This window comes from Gigantopelta aegis, chromosome 4 (genome assembly GCF_016097555.1).
Source record: "Gigantopelta aegis isolate Gae_Host chromosome 4, Gae_host_genome, whole genome shotgun sequence".
NCBI lineage: Eukaryota > Metazoa > Mollusca > Gastropoda > Neomphalida > Peltospiridae > Gigantopelta > Gigantopelta aegis.
The window spans coordinates 113,415,169-113,437,894 of NC_054702.1; the positions used below are offsets into that span (position 1 = coordinate 113,415,169).

The 22,726-nt window shown below is 37.3% G+C and overlaps 1 protein-coding gene across 2 annotated transcripts in view; it reads left to right on the forward strand.

The window, feature by feature from the left end:
• LOC121371833 (probable C-mannosyltransferase DPY19L3) overlaps nt 1-22,726 on the forward strand; it is a 42,566-nt gene that overhangs the window by 2,334 nt on the left and 17,506 nt on the right. For both annotated transcript variants that reach the window (XM_041498014.1, XM_041498015.1), the window contains exons 2-10: nt 3,242-3,472; nt 3,690-3,780; nt 4,501-4,622; nt 7,437-7,576; nt 12,936-13,059; nt 13,506-13,640; nt 18,762-18,893; nt 19,687-19,791; nt 20,432-20,514. In XM_041498014.1, coding sequence (XP_041353948.1) covers nt 3,248-3,472; nt 3,690-3,780; nt 4,501-4,622; nt 7,437-7,576; nt 12,936-13,059; nt 13,506-13,640; nt 18,762-18,893; nt 19,687-19,791; nt 20,432-20,514 — 1,157 coding nt within the window. In that variant the 5' untranslated portion in view covers nt 3,242-3,247. The remainder of the gene's footprint in view (nt 1-3,241; nt 3,473-3,689; nt 3,781-4,500; nt 4,623-7,436; nt 7,577-12,935; nt 13,060-13,505; nt 13,641-18,761; nt 18,894-19,686; nt 19,792-20,431; nt 20,515-22,726) is intronic.

Sequence of the window (22,726 nt, forward strand, 5' to 3'; positions counted from 1 at the left end):
CCTAAAACTAACAATAAGGGGTAACAGTCAGATATTTTACCGGCGTGTCAACGATCGAATATGCACATACATTACAAAATACCCGGAAGTAAAATAACAGTTTTCGATTTCGTATGGTTTTCGACAATTGACGATATGTTTAAAAACTTGTTTTGGCAAATTAATTTGGTATTCGATATTAATAACAAATAGTGTGTTACCATATATACAACTGTTTAACTCTTTAATTCCCATTCTTGACTGCAGTCGAGATGCGCAAAATTAACATAAAACCCCATTCGAGACGCAATCGGTCTTTGTAAACACAGCTGTCAGCATTCACAGGAGTTATCTATCTTGATTCTGTAAATACTAGAACATTGTAGAATGACAATCGAACACATTGAGTGTATTTTGTTGTCTGTTGTTATCACAATATTGTGTTAAAAAGAGAACAAACAACTGTCTAAATTTGTGTAAATGTTATTGATGACGTAACGCGCACATGGTTTCGATTTCTCGCTATTTGTACAATATTTCTTTTAAAACATACTGGACATTATTATTTAATGAAACTTGTTATCAACTGAAAGTGAAAATAAACTTTGTGAAAGCGTCATACACAATGACGTCATGGATCGTGATAGTAGTGTTTAAAAAAATATATTTAAAAAATATTAATTAAGTTCTTTTGTAAATTTTATTTTGGTACTTGGGACTCATTAAGATGTCCTCTAAACTATGACACACATCAAAATTGTGAAACATTAGATGTTTTCTTACAATCTGAGGTTAAAAAATTACATATTTCACATAGGAAACTAGGGTCAGTGATGACATTTTTTAATTGTAAAGCTGGGTGGATAAGAGTTAAGTAAATAATATTTGATTGATTTTCGGTTACACATGAATGATGGTTAATTTACTGTTTGTCCTTATGTGTGTGACTATTAATTACTCTAGGATACAGCAATGCATAGTTATATAATAAAATGAATCTGAATGGTTTACAAATCAAGTTTCCCCTGATGGCGTCATTATTAGTTTTTACCACCATAGGCATAACAATAAAATTAACATAATTAGAAACATCTGTTATTTTGTTTAGACATAGTTAAGTTATTTGTTACAGGAAATGCTATCGCTTGAGAAAATGGTGAAAACCATGCATTGAGAACTAAAACTTTGTCACAAACAAATCATTGGTTACATGAAAACAAGTAGTTGTAACTGATACATGATTTGACCTGTCAAACAACTTTACAAGTTCCTGTGATAGACCATTTATAGTGCAACAAGTGTGTTTTCAATGATTACATCATAAGCAAAAGTTCACAAACTTCATTTCCCCCACCCCACCAATATATTACAGTTTATTTTCATGTTTCAAATTGTCATTATAAGCTGTTGTACACACGTTATATAGCAGAGTAATGAACCTTAAATCATAAAAAAACCCATAGTTAACTGACAAATGGTATATCTTTCACATTGCTACGTTTTTCAAATGGTTTTTTAAAAAGTAAGACAAAAAGTCTGTTTAAAAAGTTAGTTAATTTTGCATAGTCGGGACTTCTAGAATTTTTATAAAATCCACTATCAATGGGATCAGTGATTAAATTTTTTTACTAGCCACAATTTAAAATTCACTAGCCCTACTTTACTTTAAGTTAGTACAATTTTACTAAATAATAACAATAATCAGATATGTCGTCTAAAGACTGAGATAGAGCTTAAAAACACGAACATTGGGGGTTGGGGTGGGGTCCAGATGTTTATATTTACAAAACAGACGTAACTGCAACATTTAATCTTTTCTTCCGTTTTTTCACTAGCCATCGGGCATGGCAATAGTAATTATTTACTAGCCATGGGAGTGGGGCTACCATAATCTAGAAGCCCTTGCATAGCTATACACAAAATGTTATCTACTAAATGTAATGTGCAATCACAGGTGATGTTTATTATCATTTATTTTTTAAATGTTATTAATCATTCAACTTTTTGCATTAAATTAAATCTTCCAAGGTTTACATGCTTTCAGGGATCAAAATAGTCAAGAATGGTCATTCAGGTTACCAGGAGGTTACCTCGTTTCAGGAAAAAAAATTGAGAACGGTACATCGTTCTTCACTGAATCTTTATTAATTACACCACCTAAATTTGGACAAACTGAGTGTTATTTAGATACACATACAGTATCAGAAGAGAGAGAACTGTGGTGTGAGTGAATAACAGAATATTAATGTGTCTGTGAAGGTATTTTATAGTAATAATGTGTGGTAACCTATAGGTTACCGGGTCTGTATTTTGTGGTAATCTGTACGGGGTTATCAAGACACATTGCTTATTTTGATGCCTGTGCTTTTAAAAAAAATGTAAACAGTGCTTTAAAAAGTGAATGAGCATTTAAACATGATGTAGTAATTTTGTCCAAGTATCATTGAGCACTGGACCAAACAAAAAATTAAATTGTGTTAAAATATTTATGTATGATCCTCAAAAGGTTGTGTAACGACACCACTGTTGAAATGTTGAAATAACCATATGTTAGACACCAAATAGTCATAATTTAAAATGCATTATTTTCTAATGCAATCACATTTGTATTATTTTGTATTGTAAACATTTGTCTGTAAAAATAATGCTATTATGCCATGATGTCATTTACTTTATGTCATGTAATGCACGGCACTTAGAGTTCTTAGTTATGTGATGTAATGGCTGATGGATATGCTGTAGACAGCAAAGAGATTTTTATATTAAAAACTAAAAGTGTCAGTGGGTAATAAAGATAATAACCAACTCATTACTCGGGACAGATTGTCAGATAATCTGTAATTCCTCGTAGCTCGTTATTTATTCTACAGATGTTTTAGACATTTTGAATATTTGAATCCCATAATAATAATTCCAATAATGTGATGTTTCAAATAACTTATTTATATTCTGTCATGTAAATTTCATTAAAATATAATTGCTATTTCAAAATTTGTTCAGAATGGAGTACTATTACTATTGTTTCAGTGGTTTACTTGGATTATTACCTGGTCAAAAAAGTACACAGGAATTGAACCAATTTATATGAATCCATATACGTATATTAAAATTAAAAAGTTTATTCTGCATTGAGGAAATGACTAATATTACAGTACTATCAACTGCTATATTGAGTGTTAGCACACATGTAATAATTGTGAACCAGTTCCATTTGAAAGAGGTTTTATACCAGACTCCTGATTGTCTCATTTCTCATTTCCAGCTCACAATGTCTGAAATTCGAAAACGTAAAGGACGTTCTATATCAACGAAAGACAAGACTTCCAACTCTTATTCAACATCCAAAGACAAGCAAAAAGATGCCGCTTCAAACTTGAATATTTTTTATGTCAACCTTGTGTTGGGTGTGTGTGCAATGTTAACCTGTGCATACATACATTCTACATACATGCACACTATTCACGAGAATCAGATGTTTTTTACCGGCATCAAGGTAAGTAACTGTTCTTTTTGCCATCTTTCATTTTGGACTACATGTATATATGCAGATTGCTTTTATAACTTGATGTCAGATTTTTGTCCAGTGTGAATTGTAAATGATCACAAATAATTGTAATCTTCTTCCTGTGCATAGAGATTATATTTTTAGTAGAAAAGCTTGTGAAAGGGCATACTGTGAATGTTTGTGAAATGTGTTGATTATGTTACAGGAAGTTGAAAGAGAAATATCATTTCGGACAGAGAGTGGATTATACTACTCCTATTACAAACAGATGGTGAATGCCAAATCCATTTCTTCAGGTTGGTGTACAGTTATTGTTCAATCTTTGATAAAAAAAAGAAATAATATTCTTATTATAGTGTAGTGACATTCAGCTCCATCCATCTCTTGAAGCTGGGAGGAATTCTAGAACACTATATATTGCCTGCCTGTCTTTGGATTGAAAAGGCAATTGAAATAACCTTTGTATGTATAGGCAATTGAAATAACCTTTGTGTGTATAGGCAATTGAAATAACCTTTGTATGTATAGGCAATTGAAATAACCTTTGTACGTATAGGCAATTGAAATAACCTTTGTGTGTATAGGCAGTTGAAATAACCTTTGTACATATAGGCAATTGAAATAACCTTTGTACGTACAAACTTTTGTATTGCTGACCAAGACATCTGCTATGATAAGTCCATACTAAATTTAGGTACACTACTTTCAAAGAAGAAGAAAAATACATTGGATTTTCCATCTAGTGAAAGCAATAAATATAGTCTTATTGTATTCAAGACTACTGGTGTTTTCCTCAGATCAGGATGGTTAAAGTATATATTTTATGTGAACATTACCCACCTGCAATGTGAGATGCAAACACAGGCATACCTTAGTTCTACAATGAAGTAAATTATTTTAATACATTCGGGTAATATGTTCTCTTAATTCTTACACTGGGATAACTGTTTACATGATAAATAAATTTTATTATGCTAGGTTTTTTTTAAAGTATATAATTGATTTGTATTTTTCAGGCATTCAATCCTTAATACATGACAACTTAACAGAATACCCGAGTACAATCAACATTCTGGAGCGTATGAACATATATCAGGAAGTGTTTCTGGCTGTCATGTACAGAACACTTGGCATTCGGGTAAGTGAACATTTTAAACAACACATAAATTTATATCAGTCTTTGCCAATATTAATATGCAGATGCTTAAATGATACACATTTACTTCAGCAATAAACTGACATAACTTAAAATATTTATTTTGCAGTCTGCAAGCATTAGTGTGTGTAATTTAAAAAGAAAATTTATTCAGCAAAAACAGAAATACATAATAAATATATCTAAAGGATAATAAATGAATGACTAGTTATTATGATGTAATATGTAGATCCTGAAATTAACTCGTCCCTAAATTAATGCAAGTAATGGTGGGCAGATTAAAATGTGACATGAAATTAATGCGAGTGGCCTCCATTTGAAATATTACTTTCCTAATAACATGTACTTTTCGGTTAAATCTCCTAGAATCTACAGTATTTGTCTTGAGTAAAATAAGGTTAACTTGTCCAGGGCTCACCCTGGATCAAAAATACCTGTAGCCAAAATATTAGCCAAATGGAATTTTTATTAGCTATATTGAAAATGTTTTAGCCAAATTTATTTTACATAGTACTGTATAGAGTATTTATATATGAATATGAAAATGTGTCTTTTTCAGCTAATTGTGTACAAACTGGAACACATAGGAATAACAAAACCTCAATGGGGGTATGGGGCAGTTAATATATTTGATTTTTCAGCAGGAGTGGGGTGGGGTGGGGATGGGGTTATGCATTATCTTCAGAGTTTGAAGCCAGTACCCCATACACCCACCCCCACTTCTAAGGCCTATGACATTAAATTAACAAACATACAGAAATATGGGGGTGGGTGGATGTTTATGGAGGGTGTTGTTTTTTTTTCTTCCTTTTTTCCCAAATAAAAATTTGAGAGCTTTTTTTTTTATATAGAGCTCATTATTTCTTTAAATAGCAATCTTTATGTTAATTTGAATTTTTCCTCTTTTTTTTTTTTCTTTTTTTTAAGTGACCCATCAATTCCCCACCTCAAACAATTTCATAATTTGTGCAGTGTTGTTGCTGTTGATTTCAGCGTCGTGTTAAATGCTTGTTGTGATTTCTGCTTGCAAAATACCTCGGCTAAGAATGCCGACTTCACAGTATACTCCATTTATTTAAAAAAAAAAAAAAAAAAACATTAATAAAATTAAAAATTTACGGTCTTTTTAAAATCCAGCTAACTTATTAAATGTCACCTCACAGTCTTACAAATTTATAGCTAAAATTATCTAACAAATATGATTATTGTAAACTACTTTTATTCAGTGTACATTTAACTGCAATTTGTATAAATACTGCATGTTCATTTCACGCAATCGTGATCTACATGTGTGCTCTCGACCATGGGTACAAAATTAACAAAGACGAAGGAATAAAAAAAAAATTGCAGTTAGGTATTCATTGATGCAAACAACTATTGTTTTTCTACAAATTTACATCAAGATTTACTTTTGCGTAATCGTATTGTTTAATGTCCACAACGATGTCTCTTGACACGCAGGTGTCGGCTGACTCTGAAGCGTGACGTATATTCGCACCGAGAGCTGTCCTCAGTTCAGCCAACAAACGTTCTTCCTAACATTCACGAACTATTTGATTGATGTTCGTCATGTTCACTCGGCCTTGAGATAGCCTACATGTCTTTTGGCCCTGAACTGGCATGTGTATTACTTTGGTTCAAAGATTTTACAAAGTAAAAATAACAAGTTACAGATCTTCCAGACATTGCTGTCATACATGTTGAATGCATGCCGTTAAAATTAATAACCATGATTATTAAAATAAGCAAACATTATAAGGCCTACACTGAATTCTGCATGACACCATTTTTTTTGTTACCAGTCGCGAGATCGCTATTACGCTAATTGAATATTTGGTATTATTATTATGACAATTTATGTTTGAGGTGTCGGATAGATTATGTAACTGTTTGTTCACATCAGAAGACAGAAAATGGCTTGCCAAAATTTTAGCCACTTGCAAATTTTATTAGCCATTTTTTGTAAAAATTAGCCAATGGCTAATTTGGCTACCGACAGCGCGAGCCCTGTTTGTCATCAGCTTTAGTGACTAATAAATAGAGGATAATAAACAAGTTTCCGGTTATTATCAAATTTATGTTCCAAGTGAAATAATTTTCAGTTCAGACAAATGAAAATTATTTCACAAGGGACATAAATTTGATAATAACTGGTACCGAGTTTGTTATTCTATTTATTACCCAAGCTATTTTTTCTCTAAAAGCCTTTATTTTCGACACACATGCACGTACATGTATAGAAATGATATAAACCACTTTACACACTGTTCTGAGTATTGCTATAACTTTGTTATTTAATCACATTCATAGATAATTTTCAAAGACAAAAGTTCTCTTTATTCTGGTACAAAATCTATAATTAATTGCATTAAAATGACATTTAACACCAAAAAGAGACAGCCGTAAATGATAACTCTTTAAACTACATGACATCATTGTGTGTGTTTGCCAAATCATGATGACGTCATATTTAGTACCGACATGGTCATTGGTTTGTAAGTGTCAAATCAGTCAATAGTATTGTTTGTTAGACCACTGCATGATAATTTCTCAGTGAGAAATTAGATTTTTATTTTCCCCGTTATGAGTGCCTGCTGGGGTAATAAATAAAAATTATGTCAAGAGTGTTAGTAATCTTAAATTGTCAAATAATATGTTAATTTTGTAAAAAGCATATTGAGTTAATACTAAGGACCATAACAAGTAACTTACCTTTATGTGTACGTGTATATACTTTTTAAAAGTGTTTGTCAATTGTACCATTCCTAATTATTAATGTGACCATTTTGATTGCAGAGGTTGCCCATTTTCTTCTACATTGATGCCGTGTTTAACCTTCATGGATGTCTTGTGGCAGCCCTGTTCATTATGTCATGGGTTCTCAGTGGATCGTGGCTGGCTGGCACGCTGACCGCAGTGTTCTACATCCTGAATCAGTATGTACTCTATATACCTAGTACTATTGTCACAACCCTCGATTTGAGGGTGTCCTTGTAAATGGCCATAATTACTAACTATGAAGGCAAAAGATCACTAACAAGATTAAAATTCACCAATATTTGACAATATCTTCAAAACAAATAAGTAGATGAACTCTTATGTTCACTAATTTATTTAGGGATATAATTCAATAAATAATTCAATAAATAGGACTAGGTTACTTTCAGATTATCACATATCACACTTTTTCAATTACCTTAAAAGACTGAGTCAGTAAGTTGCACTATAATAATTATTACTAATATACGAAGTCCCCAACGTTATAATATATACAATCTGAATTGTGGACAAAAAACTTCAACATCTGCAAGAATACACACTTCAAATACTTTGTTTAGTTTATATAGACCTATATTTACTGCATAGGCACTCTTATCTCTATCTCTCTCTATATATATCAGTGTTCGAGATTAATAGTATCCCGATATCCCGGGGATACCAGAATTTAATTTTGGATACCAAACTTCAAGAACCCAGATTTTGAAATGTTAGTATACTGGGATACTGGCCAATTTAATCTTGAACACTGTATGTATATGTATATATATATATATATATATATATATATATATATATATATACATTTAACTTTGCCACATAAAAACCACAACACCTGGGGCATACACCTTTTCTGTGTAATGGGTGCTATCTATCTCCCTAAATTCTATTAATAATAAAGCCAAAAATAATACCTTTTAATCTTTATTAATTATTTAATCATTAAGGTTGTAAGTTTGGTCTCTAGAAGTTATCCCAATAATATGCTTATGTAAATCCCATATAATTTAGTAATTTATAAATAAACCCAACCCACCTATCGGGGCAAATGATTGACAGAAACTGACAAATGTCTGTTGGACTGGTATATATACCCCCGTTAAAATCCAACACTGCAGAATTCCAAATCCCACAATATCCAACACTGTTGGATAAACTTCCTACTACATCATCTGCAATGTTGGATAAAACCCAACATGGTTGTAGAAATCCAACATTATTGGATATTTCAGATATAGTTGGAAATTCAACTAAATAATATAACAGGAATACGCTATTTAATGAGCTACATGTGCATAATTACTTTTATATTTAATAATTTCGACATAAATGCACTCATAAAATTGATGCTAAAAATAACTAAATGTTTATCTTAGTGCACAAATAGCAAGATTGAAATTTAGCAGACGACAGATACCAGAAGTATGTTGATCGAGACTATAAAAAATGTGCCTGTTTAAACGAACACATGGCTGACACAAACAACTAATCTCTGAGTTTCCATCACTTTACAACTACTAACATGTTTCATAAAGTAATGTTTGTAATGATAGTAAAGTAATGATTAATAATAAGTACATTGCTAAATACAACCAAATATTCTGTGAATTGTGAGTAATTAATCTAGTTGGTGAAAAGCTAAATGTAAACAAGCAAGTTTTCCACGACTCTCTTAAAGGTGCATTATTTGTAAAATACGAGCTGGGAATGTGTTAAATTCCCAGATCCTCAACTTCTTCATCTATCTACATTGTGAATCAATATGTACTTTCATATACCTAGTACTATATCGCAAGTTCTTTATCTATATATATTTCTGACAAACATTAGAATTTTGCAAAAACGTTACCATTACAGTTATTGTGTGTACAACACTCACTTTGAATGTACAGTGTATATCATTTTAATTGGTGAATACTGTATCATTCATCCAAGGAAAAGGTAAATGGTTTTCAATACACCTAATGATAACATTACTTGCTGATTAAAACGCTTTGATTATTCTGTCAAATCTACACAGCTGTGTGTGAAATATGTGTGTTTTTCTGCTATGCAACATAAACAAATTTGTTCATAACAAATATTAGTTTTTTTACATAAAGTAAGTCACAAATGATCAAGTTTGACTGTGGATAATTGAATTGGTGAATTTATTAACAGTTCATCTCTACATAAGGTTAAGTTTTGCATGTATTACATTCTTTATTTAACAACATTTCTGAAGGTGTTCAAGAACAACCCATCTCCACATATTAAAGGTGGTTATCATATGCAGGTTATGGTTATACTTAGAAAAACCTTTTAAAAAACTTAAAAACATATTTTGGGGGAAAATATAGTACATTGTACTGTGTAGTTGGGCTGTTATTGAATTCATTTCAAATGATTAGAATGAGTTTAAGCAAATACTGCAGGCATCGAAATAAGTCGAGAACGGTCGTTCAGGTTACGGGGAGGTTACCACATGTTAGAAAAGTCGAGAACGGTGTTTCGTTCTCGATAAAAAATTTCAACGAATGGTAGTTTCGTTTCTGAACGTAAACCAGGCAATGCATTCAGGACTTCTGCATTTCATTTTCTCGTCAGGAATTGCATCGATGTTCGCGCGCAAGTCACTCCGCGTTTAAGCAGCGTCCACTAAATGAATTTATGTCCGTGTTTTGTTTTCTCGTACAAAATTGCACCGATGTTCGTGCGCACTTGTGCAATTGTAAAGCAATTTTGGCAATCCGCGTTTAAGCAGTGCCCACTAGATAAATTTACTTCCGGATTTCATTTCTCGTATCGATGTTCGCGCGCACCGTTACAATTTCAGAACGACCGCGTAGTAGTAACAGGAATTCAATTCTAACTTTCATATAGTTGTGGAAACCTATAGGTTACCAGACTATATTTTGTGGTAACCTGTAAATGGGTTACCAGACACAATGCTTATTTCCATGCCTGATACTGTACAACTGAAATTTCTATGTTTTTATTTTCATGGGTTTCAAGGGTAGGGAGGAAGCCTCGAAAGTATAAAACCTTAAAAATATTTTTAAATATGAACACATTCTATGAAAAATGTAAATTGTATTCACCATAATAAACTAACAGTTTACCGCAATATTTTATTTACTACAAATCACGTAAAACTACAAGGAAATAGTATATTCAAGACACCATGTTATTATATTCAGTACTGGTTTGTGGGCTATGCTGGTATACTCAGCTTTCTATATGAGTATGAATGAAATGTATCACGCTCAGATTAAACACTACACATTAAACTTTAAAAATATACTGACGTCCAAAAGAAAGTATACAAAAAAAAAGTATTTCGATTCCTTTATAATTTGGATTATGGAAATGAAATGGTGGTTAAAAATGTCGGCCAAGTACAACCAAATGTATCCAATTACCTAAAACTGGTGAAAGTGTCAATTTTCATAAAAAAACGTGCATATTTTTATAACGACAACTGCACCCATATAACGAAATGCACGTGCTAAACTGGTATAAAAATCTCTTGAAACGGCATGTTAGTAAGACTACCCGAAAGCACACAAGAAATGCCTCGTTTGTCAGCAGCACAGAGACAGAGAGCCATTGGTATGGCCCAGCTGGGAGCCAAGCATGACCACATTGCAAGAACATTCGCTTGTACCCATGCTACCATAACCAGGTTGATGGAATGTTTTCGACAGACAGGGCACACAATTGACAGGGCTAGGAGTGGAAGACTGTGTGTGACCACGTCGATTCAAGACTGTTACTTGCGCATTCTCCATCTCTGAAATTGCTTCCTCCCTGTGACTACATCAGCATCAACGGCATTAGGACATCATGTTAGTTGACAGACAGTGTCAAGACGATTACGGGAACATAGTATTCGAGCACGTCGACCCTACCATGAAGATACATTAACGCAACAATACGGACATTACAGATTGATATGGGCCAGAAGGCATCGCCGTTGGCAAGTGCGAGACTGGCGACAAGTTGATGAGATCAGGTTTTGCCTGTTTAGAGCTGATGGTTGACAGCGTGTATACAGACGTCAAGAAGAACGTGTAGTGCAGAACTGTGTCCAGGAAGTTCAAGAATTTGGAGGAGGTGGTGTCATGGTCTGGGGAGGTATCTGTGCGGACTTGAAAACAAGGCTTGTTATTATTCAAGGTAACCGTAATGCACAGAGGTATCGAGATGAAGTTTTGCGACCCATTCTGTTGCCATTTATTCAACAGCAGCCACGTGGTACACTCTTCCAGCATGACAACGCTAGACCCCATATTGCAAGAATAACACAGGATTTCCTCAACAACATGAACATTCATGTTTTGCCATGGCCTGCATGTTCTCCTGATATGAACCCTATCGAACATTTGTGGGATCATCTTGACATATAAATCAGAAGACGACCAGTACCACCAGCCAACCGTCAGGACATGGAGAGAGCTTTAATTGATGAATGGCAATGGATTCCCGCTAACATCATCCGGCGCTTGACGTCATCAATGCGGCGACATGTTGTGGCATGCATTGATGCACAAGACAAGGTGGACATACTTGCTATTAATCCAATGTTTAGTGACTTTGCAGACACATAACATACTGTTGTTGAAAAGCTGTTCTGACAGTGTCTTTGTGGATCATCTCATTTTGACCCCATGTGTCTTTGTAGCATAGTTTCTTGAACATTTTATGCTTTTATTGAATGAAATTTTTTTCACAACATGCCAAAACACCACTCTCATGAATATATATCTTTTGAACATGCAACATGTTTTGGTTTTTCTTCAGTAGTCTCTCAGTCTTTTTTCTTCTTTTTATCCCACTGCCCCCTTTCCTTTCTCTCCTTTGAATTCCATTTCATTTCTTCCCGATCTGGCAACTCCTCCTATCTTTCAACTTCTTTCGCTGTCCACCTCCACATCCCAGTCCTTGTCTCTCCAACCGCGACAGGAGCTTGTCTCTTGTGGCTATTTGTGCCACACACCTGCCATTCCCCATCAGCTTTTAACTGTGGGCTTAGTCTGACCACATCGGGGAGTGTTCAGTAGTTACTTCTGGCATTGTTAAGAGGCACTTGTAACCACCTACTATGCACTCCTACTTCTGGCAGTCGTTAGTTAGTGCTATGGGTCAGACCAGCTTTATTAGCGGCAGAGGACGAGGATGCCAGATGTCTCTCAGAGTCTTGGTATAGTTTCTTTTGGACGTCAATATATTTCGTAATTAGCTTTATATAAATTAAAGACTGTACAGTTGTATCGCTAATGGCATACGACATACCGTATTATTTAATTGCAAATAAATGCTCTATTGTTTAACTTTAAGCACTGGCGATTTCATGCAAATGGAAGATGACACAAAACTTTTAATGTTGTTTATCACTGAAATAAAAACACTCTGATTTCTGAATTGGCAAACCTTGAAAATAAGAAACCTCAAAATGTTTTTAGTCCTCCAACCAAGAACATTTTAGACTAAAATGTCCAGTTATACCATATATTTGTTTGTTTTGTTTTTTTATAGTGATGAGACAACCCGCATTGCTTATGTGCTTCCGTTGCGAGAGTGTTTTTCTTTGCCATTCACCTGGATACAGCTTGCCGCTATGACCTTCTACCTCAAGAATAACCTCTCTGGGTGGAAAGAGGTGAGACTCGGTATATAGTTCTCTATTTTGTCATTGGTCACAGTTTTAGGAATTGTATACCTCAATTTTTTTTTATTCATTGCATACCATATTTTTCATCAAGTTCTACCAGAATTCATATCCAGTAGAATCTCATTGGGTCGAACTTATTGGGTGGAATACACCGCAACACTTGAACCAAAAACAAAGTCCTGAGTTACATTTACACACTGTTAACCGAATGGTTAGGTCAAACTAGCTGATGGGTCGAACACTTTTTCGAGCACTGACAGTGTTCAAGCCAACGGGATTCAACTGTACTATATACCACTGTGTATTAGCCAACCCATTAATTTGCAAATCAATATCAGGTCAAAACATTTGGTACAATGTATAATCCAACTCAGTTTTATTTAGTTGAATCGGACAAAATTAAAACATCTCTTTCTTTTTCTTTTTTACTTCAGAAACTGTGTACCGCGGTGATCATCATGAGCACGTTTCTCTTTGCCCTCTTCTGGCAGTTCAACCAGTTCATCTTCCTCCTGCAGTGCATTTCACTGTTTGGGGTGTGGATCCTCGACATGGTCCACTCACAGAAGGTAATACGTGTTCTTCTAGCTCACTGTTTGGGGTGTGGATCCTAGACATGGTCCCCCCACACACGGTAATGCGTGTTCTTCTAGCTCACTGTTTGGGGAGTGGATCCTAGACATGGTCCCCCCACACACGGTAATGCGTGTTCTTCTAGCTCACTGTTTGGGGAGTGGATCCTCGACATGGTCCACCCACACAAGGTAATGCGTGTTCTTCTAGCTCACTGTTTGGGGAGTGGATCCTAGACATGGTCCACCCACACAAGGTAATGCGTGTTCTTCTAGCTCACTGTTTGGGGAGTGGATCCTAGACATGGTCCACCCACACAAGGTAATGCGTGTTCTTCTAGCTCACTGTTTGGGGAGTGGATCCTCGACATGGTCCACCCACACAAGGTAATGCGTGTTCTTCTAGCTCACTGTTTGGGGAGTGGATCCTAGACATGGTCCACCCACACAAGGTAATGCGTGTTCTTCTAGCTCACTGTTTGGGGAGTGGATCCTAGACATGGTCCACCCACACAAGGTAATGCGTGTTCTTCTAGCTCACTGTTTGGGGAGTGGATCCTAGACATGGTCCACCCACACAAGGTAATGCATGTTCGAGCTCACTGTTTGGGGAGTGGATCCTAGACATGGTCCACCCACAGAAGGTAATGCGTGTTCTTCTAGCTCACTGTTTGGGGAGTGGATCCTAGACATGGTCCACCCACACAAGGTAATGCGTGTTCTTCTAGCTCACTGTTTGGGGAGTGGATCCTAGACATGGTCCACCCACACAAGGTAATGCGTGTTCTTCTAGCTCACTGTTTGGGGAGTGGATCCTAGACATGGTCCACCCACACAAGGTAATGCGTGTTCTTCTAGCTCACTGTTTGGGGAGTGGATCCTAGACATGGTCCACCCACACAAGGTAATGCGTGTTCTTCTAGCTCACTGTTTGGGGAGTGGATCCTAGACATGGTCCACCCACACAAGGTAATGCGTGTTCTTCTAGCTCACTGTTTGGGGAGTGGATCCTAGACATGGTCCACCCACACAAGATAATGCGTGTTCTTCTAGCTCACTGTTTGGGGTGTGGATCCTAGACATGGTCCACCCACACAAGGTAATGCGTGTTCTTCTAGCTCACTGTTTGGGGTGTGGATCCTAGACATGGTCCACCCACACAAGGTAATGCGTGTTCTTCTAGCTCACTGTTTGGGGAGTGGATCCTAGACATGGTCCACCCACACACGGTAATGCGTGTTCTTCTAGCTCACTGTTTGGGGTGTGGATCCTAGATATGGTCCACCCACACAAGGTAATGCGTGTTCTTCTAGCTCACTGTTTGGGGTGTGGATCCTAGACATGGTCCACCCACACAAGGTAATGCGTGTTCTTCTAGCTCACTGTTTGGGGAGTGGATCCTAGACATGGTCCACCCACACAAGGTAATGCGTGTTCTTCTAGCTCACTGTTTGGGGAGTGGATCCTAGACATGGTCCACCCACACAAGGTAATGCGTGTTCTTCTAGCTCACTGTTTGGGGTGTGGATCCTAGACATGGTCCACCCACAGAAGGTAATGCGTGTTCTTCTATCTCACTGTTTGGGGTGTGGATCCTAGACATGGTCCACCCACACAAGGTAATGCGTGTTCTTCTATCTCACTGTTTGGGGTGTGGATCCTAGACATGGTCCACCCACACAAGGTAATATGTGTTCTAGCTCACTGTTTGGGTTGTGGATCCTAGACATGGTCCACCCACACAAGGTAATGTGTGTTCTTCTATCTCACTGTTTGGGGAGTGGATCCTAGACATGGTCCACCCACACAAGGTAATGCGTGTTCTTCTATCTCACTGTTTGGGGTGTGGATCCTAGACATGGTCCACCCACACAAGGTAATAGGTGTTCTAGCTCACTGTTTGGGTTGTGGATCCTAGACATGGTCCACCCACACAAGGTAATGCGTGTTCTTCTAGCTCACTGTTTGGGGAGTGGATCCTAGACATGGTCCACCCACACAAGGTAATGCGTGTTCTTCTAGCTCACTGTTTGGGGAGTGGATCCTAGACATGGTCCACCCACACAAGGTAATGCGTGTTCTTCTAGCTCACTGTTTGGGGTGTGGATCCTAGACATGGTCCACCCACAGAAGGTAATGCGTGTTCTTCTATCTCACTGTTTGGGGTGTGGATCCTAGACATGGTCCACCCACACAAGGTAATGCGTGTTCTTCTAGCTCACTGTTTGGGGAGTGGATCCTAGACATGGTCCACCCACACAAGGTAATGCGTGTTCTTCTAGCTCACTGTTTGGGGAGTGGATCCTAGACATGGTCCACCCACACAAGGTAATGCGTGTTCTTCTAGCTCACTGTTTGGGGTGTGGATCCTAGACATGGTCCACCCACAGAAGGTAATGCGTGTTCTTCTATCTCACTGTTTGGGGTGTGGATCCTAGACATGGTCCACCCACACAAGGTAATGCGTGTTCTTCTAGCTCACTGTTTGGGGAGTGGATCCTAGACATGGTCCACCCACACAAGGTAATGCGTGTTCTTCTAGCTCACTGTTTGGGGTGTGGATCCTAGACATGGTCCACCCACAGAAGGTAATGCGTGTTCTTCTATCTCACTGTTTGGGGTGTGGATCCTAGACATGGTCCACCCACACAAGGTAATGCGTGTTCTTCTATCTCACTGTTTGGGGTGTGGATCCTAGACATGGTCCACCCACACAAGGTAATGCGTGTTCTTCTAGCTCACTGTTTGGGTTGTGGATCCTAGACATGGTCCACCCACACAAGGTAATGTGTGTTCTTCTATCTCACTGTTTGGGGAGTGGATCCTAGACATGGTCCACCCACACAAGGTAATGCGTGTTCTTCTATCTCACTGTTTGGGGTGTGGATCCTAGACATGGTCCACCCACACAAGGTAATGCGTGTTCTTCTAGCTCACTGTTTGGGGTGTGGATCCTAGACATGGTCCACCCACAGAAGGTAATGCGTGTTCTTCTATCTCACTGTTTGGGGTGTGGATCCTAGACATGGTCCACCCACACAAGGTAATGCGTGTTCTTCTAGCTCACTGTTTGGGGAGTGGATCCTAGACATGGTCCACCCACACAAGGTAATGCGTGTTCTTCTAGCTCACTGTTTGGGGAGTGGATCCTAGACATGGTCCACCCACACAAGGTAATGCGTGTTCTTCTAGCTCACTGTTTGGGGTGTGGATCCTAGACATGGTCCACCCACAGAAGGTAATGCGTGTTCTTCTATCTCACTGTTTGGGGTGTGGATCCTAGACATGGTCCACCCACACAAGGTAATGCGTGTTCTTCTATCTCACTGTTTGGGGTGTGGATCCTAGACATGGTCCACCCACACAAGGTAATATGTGTTCTAGCTCACTGTTTGGGTTGTGGATCCTAGACATGGTCCACCCACACAAGGTAATGTGTGTTCTTCTATCTCACTGTTTGGGTAGTGGATCCTAGACATGGTCCACCCACACAAGGTAATGCGTGTTCTTCTATCTCACTGTTTGGGGTGTGGATCCTAGACATGGTCCACCCACACAAGGTAATAGGTGTTCTAGCTCACTGTTTGGGTTGTGGATCCTAGACATGGTCCACCCACACAAGGTAATGTGTGTTCTTCTAGCTCACTGTTTGGGGAGTGGATCCTAGACATGGTCCACCCACACAAGGTAATGTGTGTTCTTCTAGCTCACTGTTTGGGGTGTGGATCCTAGACATGGTCCATCCACATAAGGTATTACGTGTTCTTCTAGCTCACTGTTTGGGGTGTGGATCCTAGACATGGTCCACCCACATAAGGTATTACGTGTTCTTTTAGCTCACTGTTTGGGGAGTGGATCCTAGACATGGTCCACCCACACAAGGTAATGCGTGTTCTTCTAGCTCACTGTTTGGGGTGTGGATCCTAGACATGGTCCACCCACACAAGGTAATGCGTGTTCTTCTAGCTCACTGTTTGGGGAGTGGATCCTCGACATGGTCCACCCACACAAGGTAATGCGTGTTCTTCTAGCTCACTGTTTGGGGTGTGGATCCTCGACATGGTCCACCCACACAAGGTAATATGTGTTCTAGCTCACTGTTTGGGGAGTGGATCCTAGACATGGTCCACCCACACAAGGTAATGCGTGTTCTTCTAGCTCACTGTTTGGGGTGTGGATCCTAGACATGGTCCCCCCACACACGGTAATGCGTGTTCTTCTAGCTCACTGTTTGGGGAGTGGATCCTCGACATGGTCCACCCACACATGGTAATGCGTGTTCTTCTAGCTCACTGTTTGGGGTGTGGATCCTAGACATGGTTCCCCCGTACAAGGTAATGCGTGTTCTTCTAGCTCACTGTTTGGGGTGTGGATCCTCGACATGGTCCACCCACACATGGTAATGCGTGTTCTTCTAGCTCACTGTTTGGGGTGTGGATCCTCGACATGGTCCACCCACACATGGTAATGCGTGTTCTTCTAGCTCACTGTTTGGGGTGTGGATCCTAAACATGGTCCACCCACACAAGGTAATGCATGTTCGAGCTCACTGTTTGGGGAGTGGATCCTAGACATGGTCCACCCACACATGGTAATGCGTGTTCTTCTAGCTCACTGTTTGGGGAGTGGATCCTAGACATGGTCCACCCACACAAGGTAATGCGTGTTCTTCTAGCTCACTGTTTGGGGTGTGGATCCTAGACATGGTCCCCCCACACACGGTAATATGTGTTCTTCTATCTCACTGTTTGGGGTATGGATCCTAGACATGGTCCACCCACACAAGGTAATATGTGTTCTTCTAGCCATTCTTCTTTGTCACTGATAATAATAGTGATGTCATCAACTAGCATCTACTATCTTTAATCCTTATAAGATATATTTGTAGTAAAAGTTTACTAAATTTTTTATATCAATGTTTAGTTTATGTTAGTCTGTTTGATAATAATTTTTGTGTGAATTAAAACCAACTATAAATGTATAGGAAAAACGGTCAAAATGATCTATTGACTACTTTTACATTTGGTACACAATATTTTATGTCATTACTTATTTTGTATGTGAAAACAAACTTTCTTGTATTATAAATATAAACCTATATGTTTTTTGTGCGTGCAGGTACAAAGGTTGTTGTTGATTATTCTGGGCAGTATGTTGGCTGTGTGGGTAGCTCAGTTTGGCAACACAATGATTCCAGTTTCTCTCTGCCTCAGCTTCACCCTGGCAACACTTCTGCTTATGAAAATTAAGGTATGTTATATAACTGAGGATCCTGCTTTGTGAACTGTCACGGTTTCAATACTCTGCTCGGTGTATTGCCATATGCAATGTCAGAGTTTTAAAATGAAAACGAGATATCCAGTTGATAGCAGTGTTTGTCATGATTGATTTTCATGATTCTACAGTGCTAGAACACTTGCCTGAGATTCAGTGAGTAATTGAACCATCAGTCACAGTTGGTGGACCCATTAGATGATTTCCTATTCCAACCATTACTCCACAGCCAATTTATTAAACACTGGTATGTGCCGTCCTGTCTGAGAGAAAACCACTGTTGTATTTCTGTAAAAATGGGCGTGATGTAGCCCAGTGGTAAAACGCCCACCGGTCGGTCTAAGATCGATTCCCATCTGTGGGCCCATTGGGATATTACTCATTACAGCCAGTGCACCATGACTGGTATATCAAAGGCTGTGGTATGTGCTATCCTATCTGGGATGGTGCATATAAAAGATCCCTTGCTACAAGTTGAAAACTAGCAGATTTCCTCTCTATGACTGTGTCAGAGTGATGAAATGTTTGACATCCAATTGTCGGTGATTAATAAACAATCATTGTGCTCTTGTGGTGTCATTAAAAACCAAACTAACTTGTTTTCTTTAATAATATTCAATAGCTATTTTTGTTTGTGCTGGAAGTGTTATTAATATTTGTTTGTTCATTCATTCATTTATTTATTTATTCATTCATTCATTCTCTCTAATACTTTAGATGAGGTGCCACATTTTTTACCATATCATTAAACATTCCTTTCTTTTGCCAGGGTGAGAGTTCACAGCCGTGCAGTTTTGCCATGCGAGTGATAAAGGTTGTCCTGTATTCCATCTCAGTGTTGCTTCTAATGGCTATCTCCAGCACTCTCCTTAAGGTAAGCATGGCTTTCTGTCGGTCTTAACCAGAGTAGTCATTTGCTGTTTAGCAAATATGTGGAAATATTACTTTACTCTAATGATAGGTTTGCAAGAATAACCCCATTTTGATGGATGTATTATTGTTCCACCCAATATTTTGCCATCTGATTTGAGAAATAGTTTGTACATTGTTTATCAATAGCAAATGGATCGACTTTACACATTCAGATATAAATATTGTTCCAGAGAACATTTTGTTGAGTATCACGATTCTCTATGCAAATTTCACATATTGCTACACAATTATAAATATTTGTTGCTAATCAATTTTCAATCAGTTAATAACTTTTGCTAATACAAATTTGAAAACAATGTATTCCCTGAGTATGTATACATGTTTTTACCTTGTTTGTTGTTAGAAAGTAATATTTGTTACTGAGGAAAATTCAAATAATGCTAATTAAGGTATGATGTGATGTTATAAAACAGACTTAATTATTTTTGGTTTGATTTTTTCTTATCTTGCAGTAAAGTACCTTTCAACTTATGAATCATAATGATTAGTCTATTAATCAAGTTAGAATTGTTCGTTTACATTGATCTTTCATGAGTATCTTGTATATCTATTTGATACATGACATTGTTTATTTGTTACAGTTTGTGTTGAAGGTTGATTCTGATGATCACATTTATAAATTCCTTCAGAGTAAATTTGGCTTTGGAGAGCTGGCTGTTAAAAGGTCTGTATTTTTCTGTCTAGCAGAGTGTGTGTTAAACATAATGGGCCGAATTTACAAAGCCTGTTTATGTCTTACACGTGTGTAACTATATATATTTACAATGCTTAAACACCTGTTTATGTCTTACACGCGTGTAACTATATATATTTACAATGCTTAAACACCTGTTTATGTCTTACACGTGTGTAACTATATATATTTACAATGCTTAAACACCTGTTTATGTCTTACACGTGTGTAACTATATATATTTACAATGCTTAAACACCTGTTTATGTCTTACACGTGTGTAACTATATATATTTACAATGCTTAAACACCTGTTTATGTCTTACACGTGTGTAACTATATATATTTACAATGCTTAAACACCTGTTTATGTCTTACACGTGTGTAACTATATATATTTACAATGCTTAAACACCTGTTTATGTCTTACACGTGTGTAACTATATATATTTACAATGCTTAAACACCTGTTTATGTCTTACACGTGTGTAACTATATATATTTACAATGCTTAAACACCTGTTTATGTCTTACACGTGTGTAACTATATATATTTACAATGCTTAAACACCTGTTTATGTCTTACACATGTGTAACTATATATATTTACAATGCTTAAACACCTGTTTATGTCTTACACGCATGTAACTATATATATTTACAATGCTTAAACACCTGTTTATGTCTTACACGCGTGTAACTATATATTTACAATGCTTAAACACCTGCATTTAAGAAAAACAGGCTTCATAAATTCGGCTCAAATAGTCTGTGTGTGTGTGTGTCTGTGTGTGTCTGTCTGTCTGTGTGTGTGTGTGTGTCTGTGTGTGTACGTGTGTCTGTGTGTGTGTCTGTTTGTGTATGTCTGTGTGTGTGTGTGTCTCTGTGTGTGTGTCTGTGTGTATGTGTGTCTCTCTGTGTGTGTGTGTGTGTGTGTATTTGAATGACAAGAATCCTCTTTTACTGTCACCTCCAAAAGTTAGTTTATCAGTGTGTACTATAGTGATTGTAACATTTCTTCTGAACAATCAGTAGAGGATCTTTCATATACTGTTTTACCGGCAGGACAGTACATATGAACTTTGAGATATCATATGTGGATAACTGTGTACATGAAACCACTGAGGTGAATTGATCCTATAACCTCAAGTTAACCTCGGACGAGTACTCTATATACATATGAGCTACATGCTGCACACAACTTGAAATGAAACCATACTTACAGTTCACAGAAGGCATCACATTGTAGTGACCAGGTTATTGAAATAGGGATAAGGTTACACACCACCATTAATTACTCTATGCTGTTCAATACATTTTCTATGTCGGAATATATTCTGTGGAAAAATACAACACTATCGAGAAGGTCATGTGACTACTAATTTTAGGGAGTGCTCTCAACTGACCAGTACTGTGTAAAAAATCAACATAGGTCGACCACGAAATGTTTAAGTTAGCAGCCCTCATGACTGAGCGCCGCCTCGTGTTGCTGTTATACAAGTGGCACTATACCACTTGCATAGTTGTTATCAGTTAGTACTACATATAGCAAGTAACTTCAAACCAATGGGTTATTTACAGAGGTCAGTCTACATGTAATCATCAAAGAAAGATTTAAAAAAACATACTGTAAAACGGTTTTAATTTAGGCACGAAAATTACACTTACGCAAATAATAAAATCCATTAGAACAAAAAAACAACAACAAACAGTTTAGCAATTTTGGCATGCTGTTCTGCACCATACAGTCTATATTCACCGTGTTTTTGTTTACGATTTGTAGAAGTGTTTAATTTATCAATGGCATCATTGGCGGCCTGTGTCGATTGAACTTCTTCGATCGTTAAACACATTGAAGGGTCAGGTAAACCAACAGTTTCAGGTTTGTCCGCGCTTTTTTTAACCACTGCAAAACTGAACCTGCCATAACACTGTTTTTGTGAAGAATGATAAATGTAGTTGCTTTTTGGAACAGACATTCTTACTGGTATTGTTAAGCTGTGAATAAACATTTAGAAATTAGTATAATAAGCCATTTTTAATTGGCCAATCAAAATAAGGGACACAAATGGTTTTGTAAACTTCCGGAAAAACGTCAACGACAAGTGACAAAAACAAAAGAGGTGAGAACGTTTTTAACAACCGTTGTTTAAACATTAAAACAAGATTACTAGTACAAGTGTATGTCTTTATTTTACACTTT